Source organism: Hypanus sabinus, chromosome 5 (genome assembly GCF_030144855.1).
Source record: "Hypanus sabinus isolate sHypSab1 chromosome 5, sHypSab1.hap1, whole genome shotgun sequence".
Lineage (NCBI taxonomy): Eukaryota > Metazoa > Chordata > Chondrichthyes > Myliobatiformes > Dasyatidae > Hypanus > Hypanus sabinus.
In genome coordinates, this window is record NC_082710.1 from 92,325,878 (window position 1) to 92,349,163 (window position 23,286).

At 39.3% G+C, this 23,286-nt stretch overlaps 1 protein-coding gene across 5 annotated transcripts in view; it reads left to right on the forward strand.

Annotated features, from left to right (window-relative positions):
* The window catches only part of thsd7ba (thrombospondin, type I, domain containing 7Ba), a 969,622-nt gene that overhangs the window by 417,578 nt on the left and 528,758 nt on the right, over positions 1-23,286 (forward strand). For all 5 annotated transcript variants that reach the window (XM_059970235.1, XM_059970236.1, XM_059970238.1 and 2 more), the window contains exons 6-7: positions 5,317-5,472; positions 16,659-16,862. In XM_059970235.1, coding sequence (XP_059826218.1) covers positions 5,317-5,472; positions 16,659-16,862 — 360 coding nt within the window. The remainder of the gene's footprint in view (positions 1-5,316; positions 5,473-16,658; positions 16,863-23,286) is intronic.

Below are 23,286 nucleotides of genomic sequence, written 5' to 3' on the forward strand. Positions count from 1 at the left end.
TGACAAATGAATGGCATTTCCAGGCGTGAAGAGCAGAATTGCATGTAATATTGGAAATGGCACTCGTCCCATATTGAAAAAGTTATGTACTCGGTCTGTTGGAGCAACAATATTAACATTATTTCTGCCCTGCTTTGGTGCTGCGTCATGGCAAATGGGTGAGAATATAATTCTACTTCTGTGAGCTATTAAAGTGCACTCAATATCAAAAAAATATTCAGAGCAGGCACATTCTTGTTGCAATATAAAAATAAAAAATCTTCCCTTCAAGTAGTCCAATATTTATTGTGATACTAGAGTGTAGAATTGTACTAATGACAGTGGGAGCAACACAGATTTAATTCAGGAATATTTTGCAAAGAAATGTATGTTAAACATTCAGCTTCTTATTTGTTCTAAATCCTTAAATAAAGGAAGACTCAAATCTACATCACTTACATTTTAGGTATATGCTGTTGTGATGACTACTGTGAAAACTAAATTAGGAGCTTTTTATTTCTGTTCCAAATCTCCATTGGTACAGCGACAGCTGATGCATATTGTAATTTTTGCAAGCTCATTAATTACTCCATTCCTTTTCCTTACCTATGTGGTGCCTGATTCCTTTGTGACCTGCCATTGTGATAGGATGAATGCAGAGACTGGTTTGCAGTAATGACAGCTACTTCACTTGTTTAGCACAGAGATACTTAAATTAGCTCAAAATTATACAAGATTAGATCAAAATGTTTTACTTTTGGCACCGTTAAATTTCATCACAAGAATCTGATGTTATTAGCTTATTAAATTCTAGAGCTGATGCTTTCTTTAACAACAATTTGCATTGCTATATCATAACTAACATGGCAACACTATTCTGAAATGCCATACATGAGCATGATCAAAGTAAACTTGATACTGAACCACATAAGGAAATGTAAGAAGATATTCTTCAAAATAGAGTGCTGTGAAGGACATTTTAACTGGTTGCATCATTGCCTGGTATGGAGGGGCTACTGCACAGGATCGGAAAATCCTGCCCAAGGTTGTAAACTCATCGAAGTCTATCATGGGCAATAGCCTCCCTATCATGGGTAGTAGCCTCTCCACCATTGAGGATATTTTCAAAAGGTGATGCTTCAAAAAGGCAGCATGCATCATTAAGGACCCCCACCTCCTAGGACAAGCCTTCTTCTCATTACTACCATCAGAGAAGACGTACAGAAGCCTGAAGATTCACACTCAATGTTTTAGGAACAGTTTCTTCCCCACTACCATCAGATTTCTAAAAGGACAATGAACCCAGGAACACCACCTTACCATTTTTGCTCTCTCTTTGCATCACTGACTGCATGTTTCGTCCTGTAATTTGTAGAATATTTTACGTATTTCACTGTACTGCTGCCACAAAACAACCAATTTCATGACATACGTATGTCCACAGTAATAAACCTGATCCTGATTCTAGAAATATTAGACTTGGAAGATAATCATATGAGAAGATTGTGATAAAAATCAGGGAGATTTAGGAAGGGAATTCCACAGCCTGTGGCTCTGGCAGACGAAGGCTAACAGATAGATGGTGGTGTTCGTGGCGATAAGATTTGAGGTGGGATGGAGATGCGGGTGCGAGGGGAAAAGTAGTGGATGGATTTGCAACCCCGGGTAAAGATTATAGAACTGATGCCTTGCAGGACTGGGAAAGCAAATGGAATAGATAATCTGGGTCTAGTTGATGTTCACATAATGTCAAATGGGCTCATATGTAAAGCCAGTCAGAAGAATGTCAGAATTATCAAGAGATGAGAGATGTTGCGTCCAGACAAGGGCAATGTTAGGAGAGGGAAGTAGATGGTGGAGAGGGATGAAGGTTAGGAGAGGGAAGTAGATGGAGTTGGAAGCATTTCAGGTTCAGATATGACATCAGCATAAGGGAAGTCAAGTTCAGTCTCATACATTTGCTAAAAGAGGGGATTGGAAGCTAGAGAATGGAGTTTATGATGTGATTGAAGCTGATTTTGACGCTGTGGTATATAATTGATTGTAATTATTGGCTCAACAATGCTGTATGTCAAAGAAACAAAATAACAAATTGGAGATGATAGTAGAGTGAAGAGAGAATATACAACCAGACATATATTTGGATGGCTGGCATGTAATTGAGGGATTGAATCTGTGAAGAATTAATAGTTGGGAGGCCTATGAGGTACAAAAACCTTGATAGCAGCAACAGTGCACAGGAAGGGCATTAGACCTAGAATTTTGGGAAAGCTGAACACGAGTTGAATTCAGATTTATATTGTGTCCTCTGTAACTTTAATGTGAAAGTGTTGAACAAACATGCAGAGACTCAGGACCACCAGCAATCATGACTGTTTATTCAAATAGTTTCTTTGGACTGACTCTGGAAGCTATTATAAGCAATGTTATAACCTGATGAGGTACCCCATGCAAGGAGTATTGAGAAAGTAAGGAGGCATAGGATTCAAGGGGACCTTGCTTTGTGGATCCAGAACTGGCTTGCCCACAGAAGGCAGAGAGCTGTTGTAGATGGGTCATATTCTGCATGGAGGTCGGTGACCAGTGGTGTGCCTCAGGGATCTGTTCTGGGACCCCTTCTCTTCATGATTTTTATAAATGACCTGGATAAGGAAGTAGAGGGATGGATTAGTAAATTTGTTGATGACATAAAGGTTGGGGGTGTTGTGGATAGTGTGGAGGGCTGTCAAAGGTTACAGCAGAACATCGATAGGATGCAAAACTGGGCTGAGAAGTAGCAGATGGAGTTCAACCCAGATAAGTGTGAGGTGGTTCATTTTGGTAGGGTAAATATGATGGCAGAGTATGGTATTAATGGTAAGACACTTAGCAGTGTGGAGGATCAGAGAGATCTTCGGATCCGAGTCTATAGGACTCTCAAAGCAGCTGTGCAGGTTGATTCTGTGGCTAAGAAGGCATATGGTGCTTTGGCCTTCATTAATCGTGGGATTGAGGTCAAGAGCCGAGAGGTAATGTTGCAGCTATAAAGGACCCTGGTCAGACCCCAATTGGAGTACTGTGTTCAGTTCTGGTCGCCTCACTACAGGAAGGATGTGGAAGCTACAGAAAGGGCGCAGAGGAGACTTACAAGGATGTTGCCTGGATTGGGGAGCATGCCTTATGAGAATAGGTTGAGTGAACTTGTTTTTTTCTCCTTGGAGCAGCAGAGAATGAGAGGTGACCTGATAGAGGTGTATAAGATGATGAGAGGCATTGATTGTGTGGATAGTCAGATGATTTTTCCAGGGCTGAAATGGCTAGAACGAGAGGACACACATTTTTAAGGTGCTTGGAATTAGATACAGAGGAGATGTCAGGGGCAAGTTTTTTATGCAGGGAGTGGTGAGTGCGTAGAATAGGCTACTGGCGATGGTGGTGAAGGCGGATACGATAGGGTCTTTTAAGAGACTCCTGGATAGGAACATGGAGCTTAGAAAAATAGAGAACTATGGGTAACCCTAGGTAATTTCTAAAGTAGGAAATGTTCGGCACAGCTTTGTGGGCTGAAGAGCCTGTATTGTGCTATAAGTTTTCTCTGTTCTTAGTTAACCACAAGACACTATACATAAAGCAACAATTACACTTTCATAATTAATAAACCCAGATAGCTAAACACGGCTTTTTCAAATGTAAACACTAAATCAGAAACAATAAAAAACTTAGATAACCTAAATTAAGTGAATTAATTAAAAAATTGTATTATAAATATACAGAAAATGCTGGAAAATCTCAGCAGGTCAGGCAGCATCTGTGGAAAGAGAAACAGAACTAACTTTCATACCAAAAATATCTTGTCAGAACTAGGAGAAAATTAATTCGTCTGAAGTTGCAGTGAGAGTGGAGGAGAATGAAATGTTCTTTTCACAACTGTTTCTTCACTGATTTCACTGGAGCAGCTTTGATTGCAACAGGTTAAACTGGTGTGGGTTCAGCTAGGAAATATGAGGAAGTCCACATTTCCCTTTGTGACTCCATGAGGAATCCCATATCACCGGTCTGCTGCCCCAAGAGAAGCAATTTGCTGAAGTGCTTCTGCTTAGTTAGCTAGCAGGTCTGAGCAAGTCTGCCAGATTTGAAGTAGAAGTCTCAGGCCATTATTTTGGCTCACTGAGCCTAGCAATTTCATTAGACTCTACGCTTATACTGTTTGAATTTAGAAATTCTGTAGGGAGGTGAGGTTTCAGTAGGGTAGTATTGAACAATATTTAACCAAAAAAATCAGCAAGAATAATGCAAATCTTTTATATATAACTTGACAAAAATAATTTATTCATTAGCACGCTGACTGTATTTTCCAAATTGAAGGTAAGCTAAAAAGAACCTAAAATATTAGCATGCAGGTCACCTTCTGTTCGTATTTCTTCCAAAAACTCCAATGATCCTCAAGGAAAAGGAGTTTAAGCTGTGTCTTTTTAATTGGATTTTCCACTGATAAAGCTTTTACGTGCTCATTAGAAATCTTACTGTCGAGCCAGGCCTGCGTTCTGGCGTTGAATGCAGAATAAAGCAAATCTTTCCTAAATAAGTTCATCTCAGACCTCTCTTCTTTAGAGGTCTTTGCAAGCTTGTTGCATATATCCCAGAAAATGCATTTTAAAGCAGACAGATAATGAGTATAGAAAAATGGGTATGATTTATATTTTGTTTTCACAGACACTTTCCTTTCCTCAATCTGCTCCTTCCTAGGTGGAGTGTCTAGGGGTAGTGCTGTTGGTGGTGGGTTGGTGGAGTGCAATTTAAACTTAGCTGAATGTAGTGGCATCTATGTTCCCAATCAAAAAGGAGACAACAGAGAGACACACTGTCAAGCACACTTGTAGCCAATAAGCAACTGGGACTAATAAAAATATTAACCCCATTGTATATATTATGTACCTATCTTCTGCATACTGGCTTTTGCCTGCATCTATAGGAAAACAGCTGCTCTCTCAAGCCATGTTAGTATAGCTGAAAGGGACACTTTTTAAATAAGCTCTACGTTTTAAACAAATAGTCTGCTATATTTTTGACTGTTCCTCTCTGTCTCCTGTGTATTATCAGATTTACCTATATGATGATGAGCCATAGTAAATAAAGAACGCAGGAAATTGGAGAGCTAAGAAATTATTATTTTTTCTTGGCCTGCATTCAGTTTAGGTTTATGCTTACAGTGACTAAGATCGTTTTTTAAATGGAGTCATTCTCACTTCTGTATCTTTCTCTTTTCTCTTTTTGTTCTTGAGCTTCACATTGATTAATCAAGCTCATTTATCAATCTTGAATTAATAAAACAAATAAACTTATCATATTTTATTTCAGTGTCTAGACCAGTGGACCATAGCCTGTGTACAGATCCAACACCAGTTACCTCACAGCTTTGCAGCGTTGCCTGTCAAACTGAATGCTTAGTTTCAGCCTGGTCTTCTTGGACACCCTGCATGCTGGAGAACTGTCAAGATACTCATAAAAATAGAGGTATTTAAGTCTGTTTTGATGATTTTATGCTGTTAGATTCTCACTTCAGTAACAAAGTTTTTGTCTAAATATTTTGATGTTACACGAATAGCATTATGCTTGTTCAAATTGTAATTTCTATGTTAAGACCAATACTTATCAGTTACTTCCAGTTGTGATGAAATGCACCCGTGGTCTTAAGATGTGTTGTTAGTAATGAAGCTTTATTAATTAGAAATGTTAATATTTGTATCATTTTTAGCATTTGTCCAATTTCTCATTTATATTTAATCTTCTGGATTTAGATTGTTTCTCAGAAGAAAAGCTTTTCGTCCCTTTAGCAAAGATACATTTCTTGCTCACTCGCCATTTAACATCTGTCACGCTCTGTGAATGATGTGCACATTAACCAGCTGTAATTCAAAAGGAATTTATACAGTTGCAAAATAATTATCAGCAACCAACAGACCAGAGCAACATTTACAGAATGGAACTAGATATTTAATTGAACCTCAGGGATTTGTGATGCTCCTGCCTGGATAGACAAAAGGGTGTCAACAATATGAATTAGATTCTGAGTATGCAGTGCAAATTATTTTCTTATAGTATAAAAATATTTTCTTCTGAATATTAAAATGTTTATTGAATCAATAACACATATTTGAAAGTTTGTAACTTTATTCATTTTACTTACAAAGTAATTGATATTTGTCTTCCTGTTGACCTTGCTTCACATCCAATTTCCTAAAACCTCAGATTTCTCATCCTGGCACTTCAATTCTTTGATGAACTTTCCTCTCTTTTGTGGAACTTTCATCTTTTTTGTAATTCTAATTTTGCCTTAATTTTATCTCCGCTTCATGATTATTGGTGGCCATTGTAGCTGTGACTTTTTCTCATTAATCCTTCCTGCTTTTGCACCCATCTCCTTATGTATTATCCTCCTTGAAACATATCTTATTTGGCTTAATAGTAGATGAAAAATGTGAAGCTTTATGGCAAACTTTCTAAGCCACCTTAACTAAAAACAAGCAAAATATTGTTGTCTGTGAGATAGGTATCAGCTGAACTTTATTTTCTGTTGAAATGTGAAAACTGGATGAATTTGGGTTATTATGAGTAGTTGGCATGGAGTTTTACTAATGAAGAATATGTGGAAATTCTATGTGACTCAGAACATATGAGATCAGAAACATTAATATGAACAAACAAATTAGGTGCAGTAGTAGGTCATTTGGCCACTTGAGTCTGCCTCAGTACCTAATATGATCACCACTGGTCTGATTGTAACTTATACTTGGCATTCCCATTACCCGCAGTGACTATCCATGACTTTGTTTATCAAGAAACTATTTACATCTGGCTTAAAAGTATTCAAAAATACTATTTCCACCACCCTTTGATGGATAAAGTTTCAAAGAATTGCAACCCTCTTGGAGAATAAACAAAATATCACCTCTTAAATGAGTGTTCAGTTATTTTCAAATCATGAAGCCTTGTTCCAGATTTTTCAGAAAAGGAAGCAGCTATTTCACATCCACACAGTCAAAATCTCTAAGAATATATATGTGAATCAAATCTCTTCTCACACTTCTAAACTCCAGCTGATACAAGTTTGTCCTTTACTCATATGGCATCTAGTGTTAGCTAGTAATCCTTTAAACAGCTCCCAATGCATTAATCTCATTCCTTATGTTGTAGCTCAGGGAAAAGTACAACCTCAGGACAACAACAACTTTTTCAGGTTTTAATTCCTTTATCAGTTTTAGATGTTTAAGTGCCAGAAGAGGGTCTTAAAACAAAACGAATGACTTTACAATCAGGTCCTGCCATTACAATCTCCGTTTAACCTTCAATCCACACACTTGTGTATCGACCAATTGCGTATGCTGTATAAAAATACATAGAAAACCACACAAAACTATATAGTACTAATACGGTAGTGGCAATTCTGAAGGAACACGATACAAACAACAGTAGAATCCCCCCAACCCTGTATCTTACAGATAGCAGCGGAAATGTAAGCGAATGCATCTCATCTAAGATGTCTACTACTCTTTAGTACACACACGCTGAACCCCCAAACAGAGACTACACATTCACTTTACCCTGTTACATGCACAATCAGTCATGATACAATAAAATTAGACAAAAGGTACATTTTGGCACAAGATGTTGCCTGGTAGTTAAATTACAGGAAAATGGACCTAATTGGCCGGTGAGGAACTTTGCAAGCCATGTTATCCAGCGTCGAGTTCTTTACTCGTGAAAATCTAAAGCATCCACATGTAAAACATGTCAAATTACTGATATTCTCAATTCGCCAACAAGCATAAACGAATTCACATGGATATTGTAAATTAATGCTCACCTTTCCTCACCATGCCCAGTACCTCTGGGGGAACTTGATTCCAACACGCCACTAGCTTCTATCTTTTTGGCCTTCTATCTTTCCAGCTGGGCTTTGGTTTTGCATCTACTTTTACAAACAGCTTTTTGTCCTCCACTTGAAGTCTATACAATAATCTTAATGCAGAGTAGATTCTGGTTCCTTATGTTCATAAAAGCTGAAAGCTTGCAACTTTCCTGAAGTTCTGAATTAATTAATTGGCTTCCTTCAGCATTTTGTACGTGTCAATTTAAATTATACTGTTTTGTCTATCTCTAGTTTTCACATTGTACTTCTCAAAGCTATTCAATCCTGTGTTATTCTCATCATTATCAGATTTTTCATAGCACAGTTTTGTGCTTTTTTTGAAACTGCAACTTAATGTTTTAGCTTTTTTTCTTCCCTGAGCAGCCAATTTATTTCTGTCTGTCCAACATGCTCTTTGTACAGGCCCTACGTTGTTGTATTTTCTACAAGTTTCACCTTTAAATCTGCATTGGTCTGGTGTGTGGGAGCCCCTTCCACAATGGCAACACAATTTATTTGGCTAGGCCGGTTTCTGTTTAGAGATGCTGACTTTCATTCCTGACTGCAACTCAATTACACCTCTGTCTGTTGATTCCATGGAAACAATGATTTCAGCTGCCCTTTGAAATGCAAGTTGTGCTTCAGTCAGAAGCTGTTTTTGAATGCTTTCTTGTGAGATTCCACAAACGAAATGATTTCTCAGTACACCATTAAGCCCATTACTGACCTGATGATGCTTAGACAATCTCTTCAATTCAGCCATATAAACTGAAATGGACTCCCCTTCTTTGTGATTCCATTTATGAAACCTAAAACAGTCTGCAATCAGCAATGATTTTTGTTTGAAGTGTTGCTGGATTATTTTGACAATATCAGCAAAACTCATTTCTGCTGGTTTGGTTGGAGCAGTCAAGCCTCATAGCAAACTGTATTTCTTTTAACCCAATGCACACAGCAAATTGTTTTTTGTTTCACATTAGCTATTTCAAAATACTGTTGGATTAGCTGATGCATGAGCCAGTTACCTGTTGTGTAATCAGACTCATCAATCTTTCTGATTTCTGCTCTTTTTTATGATTATTATCACACCAACTCACTCCTTATGAACCTTGAATTCTTTCATTTTCTGTCTTTGTCTTTAAAACTCAATTGTGTCTTCCCTTCTGAAGACACGTGCTATGCTGCTTTCTTAAATTCGACCATCTCTGCACATGCTGGGCTGCGATTTTTAATTACTGTTCCTCACTGCAACTTTTTTAGTTTCGACATCTGACTATGTTTCAGCAAGACGATAGCTGCTTTGGGTTCATTTAAAAATAACCTCTTCACCTGTGCTTTTTTGTAACTTCAAAACATTAAATCATTTCAAAGGAACACATTGGTATCTGGGAATGCGAGTCTAACTTTGTGTTTACTTTAAGTGAGGTGCGCACCTATCACGTGGTAGCGTGATGACATGTGCTTTTCAAACATTTATACATAAAACCTGTAATGAATTATTTAAACAAACAGGAATGCTTAATCAAACAATATATCTACAAACAAGATTAAATCTGCAGGTGCTGGAAATCCAAGCAACATACACAACTTGCTGGAGGAACTCAGCAGGCCAGGCAGCATCTATGGAATAAAGTACAGTTTCCATTTCGAGCCGAGATCCTTCAAGATTATTCAAATATTGTTGAAATATTAAATACATAACAAAACTTTTGAGAAGTGTGGGCACAGGAAGATCTCACAATACTTAACAAGAATTAAGTCAAATTTCTAAGGCTGAAGTTGAAACAGGAACACGAAAGATAGCTTTCTCCTTAGAGACAGGACATTATGACCAAAAGTCATAACTAAATGTTTTGGCAAGGCAACAGTCGAGAAAATACTAAAGGGACAGGAGATGGCAAATGGTGCTTTTCAATTCAGTGCAAAATTTATCAGTTCACTTCTGGAGTTTAAAAGCAGATGCACTTGATAACAATAAGTATGTTTGTGTCACTCACATCATCTTGAATATGCATATTGCTCTTAATCCATACGATGATATAATTTTCTGTTCCGCTAGTTGTTTCAGAAGAACAGTTGGGTTGTTTACTTTACCACTATGCATAGGAATAGGTGATTTCAGCTTTGACCTTGTACCTGCTCCCAGCAGAACGCTTCCATTGCTACCATTTGCCTTTTCTTTTCCCTGAACTTTACTCTTTTCCACATGCGGATCAAATCTCCTTAGATTTTCTAGTAATGCTCTTTTTCATATTTCCATCACGTTTATCTGTTTGTTATTGTCTTACTTTTTTGTTGGTCTTAAATATAAGTGTTAGTTGTTTTTAAATTTGGAATTTTGACATCACTATTTTATGTCCTTTGTGAAAATCCACTTCCATTTACTGTAGATACCCAGGCAGGGTATGGAGTTTTTATTCATTTTTATGATCATAAATTATTGTTTCAATCCATTGATATGGTGTGAGAGAAATGTTCTGCATTGATTTTTTTATTTAAATAATCATGATCATCGGGACAGATTCTGGCTGATATCTCCAAAACAAAGATCTTGTTTACTATCCAATTACAATGTACAAAGAAGGACTACTGAATAATGGAGAGGATGTTCCCTTGCAATACAAATATTTATGTCAGGATGCTGTTTATTGACTATAGCTCAGTGTTTAACATAATCGTTCCTACAGTTCTGATCGAAAAGCACCAGAATCTGAGACTCTGTACTTTCCCCTGCAACTGGATCTGCAACTTCCTAACTGCAAGACTATAATCTGTGTGGATCACAAACAATCAACACTGATGCACCTCAGGGATGTGTGCTTAGCCCACTGTTCTGCTCTCTCTGCGCCCATGACTGTGTGGCTGGGCATAGCTCAAATGGCATGGATTGGAGGAGGATACTGGCGGGGATGACGGCGGAACAGAGATGGCCGAAGTTTCTGGGAACAGTTCACAAGGCGCAGGCTGGATATGTGTCCCACAGAGAAAGAAATTCTCAAATGACAGGGGTGGGCAACTGAGAATGACAAAGGAAGTTAAGGAATGCATAAAAGCCAAGGAAAGGTTGCAAAAGTGTGTGGAAAGTTGGATGATTGGGAAGCTTTTAAAATCCAACTAAAGGCAACTTAAAATGCTATAAGCAGGGAGAAGATGAATTGTGAGGGCAGACTAGCCAATAATGTAAAGCAGGATACGAGAAGATTTTTCAGTCATATAAAGAGTAAAAGGGAGGTTAGAGTTGATATTGGACCACTGGAAAATGATGCTGGTGGGGTAGTAATGGAGGAAAGGGAAATAGCAGATGAAGTTAATGGGTACTTTGCATCTGTCTTCACTGCGGAAGACACTAGCAGTGTGCCAGAGGTCCGTGAGTGTCAGGGAGCAGGGCTGAGTGCCATTGCTATTACAAAGGAAAAAATACGACACAAACTCAAGTCTTAAAGCAGACAAGTCACCTGGGCCAAATAGACTACATCCCAGAGTCCTGAGAGAGATTGATGAAGAGAGAACAGAAGCATTGGTCATGATCTTTCAAGAATCACTTGTTTCTGGTTTGGTCTCAGAGGACTGGAAGATCACGAAAGTCCCTCCACTCTTTAAGAAAGGAGGAATGCAAAAGAAAGGAAATTATAGGCCAAACACGAGGAAATCTGCAGATGCTGGGAATTCAAACAACAACACACACAAAATGCTGGTGGAACACAGCAGGCCAGGCAGCGTCTACAGGGATGTCGACGTTTTGGGCCGAGACCCTTCGTCAGGACTAACCAAAAGGAAAGATAGTAAGAGATTTGAAAGTAGTGGGGGGAGGGGGAAATGCGAAATGACAGGAGAAGACCCGAGGGGGTGGGATGAAGCTAAGAGCTAGAAAGGTGATTGGCGAAAGTGATACCGAGCTGGAGAAGGGAAAGGATCATGGGACGAGAAGCTTCGGGAGAAAGAAAGGGGCCGGGGGGGGGGGGGACGACACCAGAGGGAGATGGAGAACAGGCAAACAACTGAATATGTCAGGGATGGGGTAAGAAGGAGAGGAAGGGCATTAACAGAAGTTAAAGTCAATGTTCATGCCATCAGGTTGGAGGCTACCCACTCGGTATATAAGGTGTTATTCCTCCAACCTGAGTTTGGATTCATTTTGACAATAGAGGAGGCCATGGATAGACATATCAGAATGGGAATGGGACATGGAATTAAAATGTGTGGCCTCTGGGAGATCCTGCTTTATCTGGCGGACCGAGCGTAGGTGTTCAGCGAAATGGTCTCGCAGTCTGCGTCGGGTATCACCAATATATAAAAGGCCACACCAGGAGCACCGGACGCAGTAAACCACACCAGCCGACTCACAGGTGAAGTGTCGCCTCACCTGTAAGGACTGTCTGGGGCCCTGAACGGTGGTGAGGGGAGAAGTGTAAGAGCAGGTGTAGCACTTGTTCAGTTTACAAGGATAAGTGCCAAGAGGGAGATCGGTGGGAAGAGATGGTGGGGGGGGGGGGGGGATGAGTGGATAAGGGAGTCGCGTAGGGAGCGATCCCTATGAAAAGCAGAAAGAGGGGGGAGGGAAACGTGCTTGGTAGTAGGATCCCGTTGGAGGTGGCGGAAGTTACGGAGAATTATACGTTGGACCTGGAGGCAGGTGGGGTGGTAGGTAAGGACAAGGGGAACCCTATCCCGAGTGGGGTGGCGGGTGGATGGGGTGAGGGCAGATGTGCGGGAAATGGGAGAGATGCGTTTGAGAGCAGAGTTGATGGTGGACGAAGGGAAGCCCCTTTGTTTAAAAAAGGAGGACATCTCCTTCGTCCTGGATTGAAAAGCCTCATCCTGACAGCAGATGCAACAGAGACGGAGGAATTGTGAGAAGGGGATAGCATTTTTGCAGGAGACAGGGTGGGAAGAGGAATAGTCCAGGTAGCTGTGAGAGTCTGTAGGCTTATAGTAGGTATCAGTAGATAGGCCGTCTCCAGAGATGGAAACAGAAAGATCAAGAAAGGGGAGGGAGGTGTCAGAAATGAACCAGGTAAATTTGAGGGCAGGGTGCAAGTTGGAGGCAAAGTTAATGAAGTTGACGAGCTCAGCATGCGTGCAGGAGGCAGCGCCAATGCAGTCGTCGATGTAGCGAAGGAAAAGAAGGGAACGGATACCCGTATAGACTTGGAACATAGACTGTTCCACAAAACCAACAAAAGGCAGGTATAACTGGGACCCATGGCTACACCCTTGGTTTGGAGGAAGTGGGAGGAACTAAAGGAGAAATTATAGAGAGTAAGAACTAATTCCGCTAGACGGAGGAGAGTGGTGGTAGAGGGGAATTGGTTAGGTCTGGAATCAAAAAAAACGGCGAAGAGCTTCGAGACCATCTCGGTGGGGGATGGAGGTATATAGGGACTGGACGTCCATGGTGAAAATAAGACAGTGGGGGCCAGGGAACTTAAAATCATTGAAAAAATTCAAAGCATGAGTGGTGTCACGAACATAGGTGGGAAGAGATTGAACAAGGGGGGATAAGACTGTCAAGGTATGCAGAAATGAGTTCAGTGGGGCAGGAGCAAGCTGAGACAATAGGTCTACCTGGACAGGCAGGTTTGTGGATCTTGGGTAGGAGGTAGAATCGGGAAATTATAGGCCAGCTAGCCTGAGCTCAGTGGTTGGTAATGTGTTGGAGTCTATTAGTAATGATGAGATTTTGAGGTACTTGGACACTAATGATAAAATAAGTCTAAGTTGGTATTGTTTCTGTAAAGGGAAATTTTGCCTGCCAAATCTGTTAGGGTTCTTTGAGGAAGTAATAAGCGGGGCAGACAAAGAAGAGGCAATGGATGTAAATTAGTTGGATTTTCAGAAGGTATTTGATAAGGTGCCACATATGAGGCTGCTTAACAAGATAAAATCCTATGGTGTTAAAGAAAAGATACTGGTATAGATAGTGGAATGTCTGACAGGCAGGAGGCATTGACTGGGAATAAAAGGGTATTTTCTGGTTGGCTGCCAGTGACTACTGGTGTTCCTCAGGAGTCAGTTTTGGGACTGCTGCTTCTCACATTGTTTGTTAATGATTTAGATAGTGGAATTGGTGGCTTTGTGGCAAAGTTTGCAGATGATACAAAGATAAGTGGAGGGGTAGGTAGTGCTGAGGAAGCAATATAATTGTAGCTGGACTTAGACAAATTGGAAGAATGGGCAAAAAATTGGCAGATGGAATACAGTGTTGGGAAATGTACGATAATGCATTTTGGTAAAAGAAACAATCGTGCGGACTATTATCTAAACGCAGAGAAGTTTCAAACATCAGAGGTGCAGGTGTACCATAGAGACCATCCCTATAGGTTGAGTCTGTGGTATGTCACTAAAGGCACTCATAAACTTTTACAGATGTACCATGGAGACCATTCTAACTGGCTGCATCACCGTCAAGTATGGGGGGAGGGGGAGGAGGAGCAGGTGCTACTGAGCGGCATCAAAAGAAGCTGCAGTAGGTTGTGTCTCATTCAGCTCCATCACAGGCACTAGCTTCTGTAGCGTCCAGGACATCTTCAAGTAGTGATGTCTCAAAAAGGTGGCATCAATCATTAAGGACCCCTGTCATGTAGGTTATGTCATCTTCTCATTGCTGCCATCATGAAGGAGGTACACAAGCTTGAAGGCACACACTCAATGATGCAGGAACACTTTCTTCCCCTCTGCTATCTGATTTCTGAATGGACAGTGAATCCATGAACACTGGATTCAGTACTCACTACCTTATTTCTATTTTGCACTACTCACTTAATTTATATATATAGTTATTGTCATCTGTATTTTTTCTATTATGTATTGTATACTGCAAAAGCAACAAATTCCACAACAAATGCCAGTAATATTAAACCTGATTCTGATTCTGATTGCTCTTTTGAATGGTGAATACCAAAGTTAGTTCAGGAAGTTCTGTTTTAGAATTTGATGCCTTCAAATGAGCTATTTCACTGGCATGAAGAAAATACATTTATCCTGGAAGCTTAAGAGATTTGCACTTATTGAGAGATACCAAGGACAGTAACAATGCACAAGCTGTTTGTGAAAATGTATAACTTTAGTGTTCTGTATTGTTCAGCTGGCAAATCATAGGCGTGAAATGGCATAATCTTAGTCCAATATATGTTCATGTATCAGAATATTTAAAAATAATTTAATGCTCATGAAATTTGAGTTTAAACATCTTTTGCGTGCAAACTCATTGACACAATTTATTGCTTTATTTACCCATTGCTTGAATTGATCCTGATTCCTGTATGCTTATATGCATTTCTATTCAAAGGCTTAAATAATAATAGACCAAATATATTCAAAAACATTCCAGTATACTGTATGGGAGGTAAGAGTTAAATATTTAAAACATGAATTGCACATGTAAATTCAGTATGGAGATTGTTGTTTTATCATTCATGGGCTATTTAATGCTATTTGCCATGACTAATGGGTCCTTCAAGCAGTAAATAAACTTAGATGATTTATCAGTATGCTAATAGAGGAAATTTTATACAATTGCTCATAAAACTTGAACTGCCACCAGCAAGTATAGTGAGGAACCTGCAAGGTTTGGGAAGAACTACCGGTTTACAAAGCCTTTTGGAATTGTTTGCTTTAGTAGAAAGACAGTTCAGGTACTTGGAAGTTGCCTACAATGAGCTTTGGCAATTTTAAATTGTAATTCTACATGTTGAAAGTTAAAGTAAACAATGAAGTACCATACAAACATGCAATTGAAAGTTCTCTAAGTTAAAAGGAAAATCATCTCAAATATGCTTGACATTAGAAATGAAGTGGATGCAGGGTATATGTTGGAGAATTAAAAGCAATTTTCCTTTGAAAATTAAAAAAAATCACTTATTAAACCATAGGAGTAACCTATGTCTTTTTGTCAGAATCCAAGATGTCAAATGGACTTTGATAGTGCAAACCTGATCTATGTTGAATGTTAAAAAGTAGTCAATGATCCAGACTTCCAAATACTTTTTGTCTAAATATCCTGAAATATATTCACCAGAGTTTTGACAACATGAAGTCCAATGGCGGTACACTATTCCTGCAGCAGGAAATGTGTGAGGTTAGAGTTAGTGTAGAAACAGCAATTGCATTAATTTTGCTAGACAAGCACAATGGCAATGGACATACTGTACACAATTAATTGGTCATTTGCATTTTAAACATTTTATTCAGTTTATGTCCAGCAGTTTTTTCCCCATTTATTTATTTTTTAAAAAAATGTTTATTTTAAATAGAGCAACACACATAAGTTGCTGGAGGAACTAAGCACATCAGGCAGCATCTATGGAAGTCAGGGTTATTAGCCTTGAGCTGAACCCCTGAACCTGGAGGACTGGTGGACCACTCTTAGTCCAGCCTCTGCTCTTTGACCTGTTTGGCATGGGTGACCCTACCAAGAGCCAAAGCATAAGGCCCTAATGCCAGCCAACATTTACCTCCAGGTCATTGAGGCTCACATGCCTCCAAACCACGACAAGGTTGTTATCCTCTTGGAGGATGGATGGTGAATAGTTTATCAATCATGAAACTATGGATATCTTCAGAATTTTTTGATACTCTTAGTTATTGGATTGTAATACATTTAACTCAGGGGTTCCTTAGCTGGGATCCTTGTGTAATAGTATTGGCCCATGGCATAAGAAAGGTTGGGAACCCCTGATTAACTGGTCTAATACACTGCTAGACTAATTAATGAAATTTGTTTCTATTGATTATTCTAAATACTATGTACTCTATCTTTATGTCACTAAATTATAAACAATTCAATTTGTAGGTTTCAAAATAAGAAGGCGGCATGTCATTGGAGAGCCCACTGCCAGTACTGGAAAATGTCCACATCTTACTGAAGCCATTCATTGTGAAGATCCAGTTTGCTATCATTGGGATCTTCTTGAAGAGAGTCTCTGTGTGGCAGACAATAATCAAACATGTGGGCAAGGTTTTTTCAACCAAAGGATTTTGTGCAAGAATAATCAAGGTTAGTTGCATCCAGGTTGAAAATGCTCAGAGATAAGCAACCATCCTGGTATGCATTCATTTCATTTATCTTGTAACATTCCTTTAGTTGTTAACTTTTGAATCTCAGTTTCTTTTGTTTTCAAACTTTACACGTACTTTGGTTTTAATGATTTTCTTTTGTTCTTGTTTTGTTGTTAATATTTCCTTTCAGTATCTAATGTGTTAGCCAATTTCTCCATCTGTGCTTCAATGACTAATGTATTCTCATGATAATCTGCAGACACAAAGGGCTGGGTGCTCCTGTTTCTCATGCTCTGATTAAAATACCAGTAAACAAAACCCCAAACTGTCACTTTGCGCACTCACATACCTTGGATTTCCTTATGTGTTGATAAAATCAAATCTGTATCAAGACCTGCTCCAAAGCAAATTTGACAGTACTTACTATTTCTAAGTAGTCCAGGACAGTATTGACCATATAGTAGATTATATTTCACTTCCAGAATCCCTCAGTGTTTAGAGCAGGTCGATAGCTACTTCTTGTTTATAGATCGGTAAAATCTTCTATGCTTTTGGTACTCCTATGTGCTTCTAAGAAGCCTGAACAAGTTTATTAGTTAAACATTTTCGTTATACTCTCAAGTAGTCTGGATGTTTTTGAGAGACTTTATTGAAGGATCTTATCATGAAATTCAAATGGACAACCTATTAAGCTATGTCCTTTGACCCGAAAGAAATCTAGCAAAGAGACTAAAACTCATTTCTATATATTTTTGTATTTTTGTTAAAGTTTAAACAAAGGGGGTAGAAGTTGCACTCAAAAAAGAAGTTGAATAATGTCAAGGGACATAATGAGTCTGAATGCACACAGTAAATGGAATGAGGTAGATGATCTTGTAGCACAGTTAGAGTTTGGCAGGTACGATATTGTGGCCATCACTGAGTTGTGACTGAAAGAAGATCATAGTTGAGAGTTTAACATCCAAGGATACACAGTGTATCAAAAGGACAGGAAGGTACAGAGGGGGTGGGGTGGCTCTGCTGATAAAAAAATGAAATAAAATAATTAGAAAGAGGTGACATAGAATTAGGAGCTGTAGAATCTTTGTGGGTAGAGCTAAGAAACTGCATGGATAAAAAAGACCCTGATGGAAATTATGTACTAGAGTAATACACTAGAGATCCAGGAGGCAGTCCTCATTAGAGGATCAGAGGTGGAGAGGGTAGGCATTTTAAATTCCTTGGTGTCATTATTCCAGAGGTCCTGCAATTGCAATTACAAAGAAAGCACAGCAGTACCTCTACTACCTTAGGGGTTTGCTGAGGTTCAGCATGTCAACTAAAACTTTGACAAGCTTTTATAGATACGTAGTAGAGAGTATATTGACTGGCTGCATCACATTCGGGTATGGAAACATCAAAACCCTCCCAACCATTGAGCACATCTATAGGAAATGCTGTCGCAGGAAAGCAGCATCCATCATCAGGGACTCCCACCACCAAGACATGCTCTCTCCTAGCTGCTGCCATTAAGACGTAGGTAGAATAGCCTTAGGGCTCACCCCATCAGATATAAGAACAGTTATTACCCCTCAACCATCAGGCTCTTGAGGAAAGGAGATAACCTCACTCAACTTACTTGCCCCATTATTGAAATGTTTCCACAACCAATGGACACACTTTCAAGGATTCTTCATCTCATGTTCTTGGTATTAATTGATTATTTATTTATATCATTGTTTCCTCTTTTTCTATTTTCACAGCTTGTTGTCTTCCGCACTCTAGTTGAAAACCCTAGTTTGCCTGTAATTCATTGATTCTGTTTGAGTTACTACTCTATAGATTTGTTGAGTATGTCCACAAGAAAGTGAATCTCAGTGTTGTAAATGGTGACATATATGTACTTCGATAATAAAATCTATTTGAACTTTGAATATATTTTGAATATACCAGCCAGAGTATGTGCTTCAAATTACAATGGGAGATGTAAACACATATAAAAAGGATGATGTTGCAATAATCATGGAGGATTTCACTATGCAGGTAATTTGGATAAATCAGGTTGAAGCTGGATCCCAAGAGAGGGAATTTGTTGAATGTCTATACGATGTCTTTCTAGAGCAGCCTATAGTTGAGCCCGCTAGGAAAAAGGTATTTCTAAATTGGATGTTGTGTAATGAAACAAATTTGATTCAGGAACTTAAGGTAAAGGAACCCTTAGGGTACAGTGATCATAATAGAATTTGCCTTGCATTTTTAGAGGAAGATATGAAATCAGATGACTCAGTATTAAAGGGGAGTAAATGTCACTCGTATCACATATGAATTTGGATATACTAGAAAGTAACATTTATTGAATGTAATGTGTTTAATTGCATTATGGTGCAGATACTTTTCAATACTTCAACTAAGCTAAGGTGTTTTGTTGATGATTTTTGTCAGTTTGAGGCTTCTCGCTTAAGTGTCCAACAATAATCAGCTAGCATTGATGGATTCCAATTGCCTTGATACTGTTTCACCATGACTGCAATATCCTGGTGAAATCTTCCACCATGTTTGTCACTGACAGTGTCAAGATTTGCAGGAAGAAGTCTAAATGGGAATGCAAAAAATTAATCTTTAGTGACATCATGCACTTCATAGTTTTGTATGCTTAAGGTATAGTCTTAACTGGCTGCACATAATACTCTGTAGTTGCCAAGAAAATTTTCAACAACATCCTTAAAGGCCTTCCATGCGATTTTCTCCGATCCCACTAGAAGTTTTTCGAATTGCACGTCATTGATGACCTGTTTGGTTTGCGGCCAAGAAAAATGCCTTACTGAAACTTGACATCAGTTATTCAGGGAAACATCTGTCTCAGATATTGGAATCCTTCTGCAGATTCCATCCTCACAGTCTTGAACCCAGTGATTCTGCTTTTGTCTTTGACAAACCGAAATCTCCGACCAGGTCATTTAACTCAGATTGAGTTATGAGATGAGGCTCACTCAACATAATGAGTTCAAAATCTGTATCAGTATCATTTTCCATTCCTGGCTCATGCATCATGGCATCTTCGTCTGCTTCCTCTAGACTCCATGTCTCTGGTGGCTTTGCTACTGGAAGATTATCGTCATGTGGCACAGATCTCATGGCCAGAGGCAGGTTGGGGTATTCATTGGATTTGTTATTTTTAGCAGAGAAACCAGACACACTGGTCAGACAGAAGTAGCAGTCTGTCACATGGTCCTTCTGCTCACAATATCATCAGGACTTCGGGGCATCTCTGAGCCAAGCTCTAGTATTAACGGCACACGTTGCGTAACAAATATGAGAAGTCAAGGCTTTGTCTTGGTCACCGATTTTACACCCAAAGTAGAGCTTATAGACTTTCTTAATAAAAGGAGCCGTGCTCCGTCTTTGAGATTTAAGTGTACAATTGCCATAAATATATCAGATATTATTGTGGCTGTTTGCAACTTTGACGAGACATTTCACAAATACTCCTCAAAAAACGTTATGAACACACACAATATGCTGAGTGTGTAGAGCATGTGCCTGAAGGTGACTGCAAAGTGATATACTTGCAATCACAATGTATAGAATGCTTTGTGTCTGTGTGATGCTTTTATAGCCTTTCTAAAACTTGTCCTACCATGCAGCATCCACCCTGCATATGCATGTCCAGGCATGTCTAGAGGAGATAGAAATTTTTCAGCTTATATCGTGGGCAACTTTTTAACTGACTTGAATTATGGATTGAAATAACAAATATAGGTGATTTAAAACCATGGGGTGTGACAGGGTTATTTCAAGGTGATTTTCATGACTGGTAGCTAAAAATCCATCAGGTACTCACAGAAATATTCAAGCTGCAAAATCTTTGGTGTCTAGTGTAATAGGCCAGTTCGCCTGATTCAACTGTTGGAAAGATATTGAAGATTATTAAGGATAAGGTTTTGGTGTAATTGGAAGCACATGATGACAATAGACAATAGACAATAGGTGCAGGAGTAGGCCATTCAGCCCTTCAAGCCAACACTGCCATTCAATGTGATCATGGCTGATCATCCACAATCAGTAACCTGTTCCTGCCTTCTCCACACATCCCTCGACTCCGCTAACTTTAAGAACTCTACCTAACTCTTTCCTGAAAGCATCCAGAGAATTGGCCTCTACTGCCTTCTGAGGCAGAACATTCCATAGATTCACACCTCTCTGGGTGAAAAAGTTTTTCCTCAACTCTGTTCTAAATGGCCTACCCCTTATTCTTAAACTGTGGCCTCTGGTTCTGGACGCCCCCAACATCGGGAACAAGTTTCCTGCCTCTAGCGTGTCCAAACCCTTAATAATCTTATATGTTTCAATCAGATCCCCTCTTATCCTTCTAAATTCCAGTGTATACAAGCCCAGTCGCTCCAATCTTTCAACATATGAAGTGGGCTAAAGTCAGCATGGTTTCCCTAAAGGAAAATCTTACCTGACAAATCTGTTCGATTCTTTGAGTAAGCAATCAGCTGGATAAACAAAGAAGAGTCAGTGGACATTGTTTATTTGGATATTCAGAAGGCCTTTGACAAGGTGCTACATGTGAGGCTACATAACAAGATACGAGCCCATGGTATTACAGGAAAGATACTAGCATGGACAGAAGAGGTGCTGGAAATCCAGGCAACACACACAAAATGCTGGAGGAACTCATCAGGCTAGGCAGCATCGATGGAAAAGAGTATAGTCAATGTTTTGGGCCGAGACCCTTCATCACTGTCACACATCATGAAGGGTCTTGGCTTGAAATGTTGACTATACTCTATTTTATAGATATCACCTGGCCTGCTAAGTTCCTCCAGCATTTTGTGTGTGTTGCTAGCATGGACAGAAGATGGTCTAACTAGCAGTAGGCAAGGAATGGTAATAAAGGGGGCCTATTCTCATCGTCAGCTGGTGATTAATGGTGTTCCACAAAGGTCGGCATGGGGACCTCTTCTTTTTGCAAAGGTAGATAATAAGGCAGTTAATGTTGAGGAAGCAGGGAGTCTGGAGAAAGACTTAGGCAGTTTGGGAGGATGAGCAAGAATATAGTGTAGGGAAGTGTATGATCGTACACTTGGGTAGAAGGAATATAGGTGCAGACTATTTTGTAAGCAAGAGAAAATTCAAAAATCAGAGTTGCAAAGGTACTTGTGAACGTTGTGCAGGCATCCCTAAAGGTTGCCTTGCAGGTTGAGTCGGTGTTAAGGAAGGTAACTGCAATGTCAGTCCTCTCCATAGGAATGCAGAAAATAATAGCAAGGATGTAATGCTGAGAGCTGGTAAGGCATTGGTCAGACTGCACTTAGAGTATTGTGAGCAGTTTTGGGCTGCTTATCTAAGAAAATATGTGTTGGCATTGGGGAGTGTCCAGGGGAGGTTCACAAGAATGAACCCAGGAATGAAAGGGTTAACATGTGAGAAGTATCTGATGTTTCTGGGCTTGTACTTGCTGGAGATTAGCAGAATGAGGAGAATCTCATTGAAATATTGAAAGGTCCTGATATAGTGTATGTGGATAGGATGTTTCCTGTAGTGTGGGAGTCTAGGACCAGAGGGCACAGCCTCAGAATAGAGGAATGTCCATTTAGAACAGGGATGAAGAGGAACTTATTTAGCCTGAGGATGGTAAATCGGTGGAATTCATTGCCACAGAAAGCTGTGGAGGCCAAGTTTTTGAGAATTTTTGATAGGTTTTTGAATAGTCAGGGCATCAAAGGTTACAAGGGATAATAAATCAGCCATGATGGAATGGTGGAGCAGATTCGATTGGACGAATAGCCTAATTTTGCTCCTATGTGTTACAGTCTTATGGTCCATTTTGTATAATGTGGATATGACAAAGGTTATTTCAAAACTTGCTTCCCCATGACAGCAATGTTAGATAGATTGGAAGTTGTCTACGGTATCCATTATATCAGGGAATGCCAGTTATTGATAGATCAAAACAAGTATGTTCAGAAATATGAATTGTCTGAAAGAATCACAAGGAGAAGCCTTTCTTCACATATTGCAGGCTGTTGGAATCAGTTAATCAGAAATCTAAGGGGAAAAGATAGATGCTGTCAGAATTCATGGAACACCACTATCTCATTGAGAGATGCACACAAACTTCAATCAGAATACAGTACGCTTTCTGCGAAAGTTAGAGTCACAGTTCCAAATTATTGCTTTCCAACTAAAAATTAAACTGTTGATGTGCAACTTATTTAAAATAAAATATACTTTTCTCATAAAGCTTCCCATTTCACACTTGTTTTCATATAAGCAGTGCTTATGAGCTATCCCGAGTGTTCTCCTAAGATTAAATAAAATGATACACTCCACTTATCAATTTACATACAATACAAATGTATAATTTAGTCTAACTGAACTATGCCAGCCTATTTTGTTTTGATTTAAGCTGTGGGCTCTTTCTTTATGTGCCTACC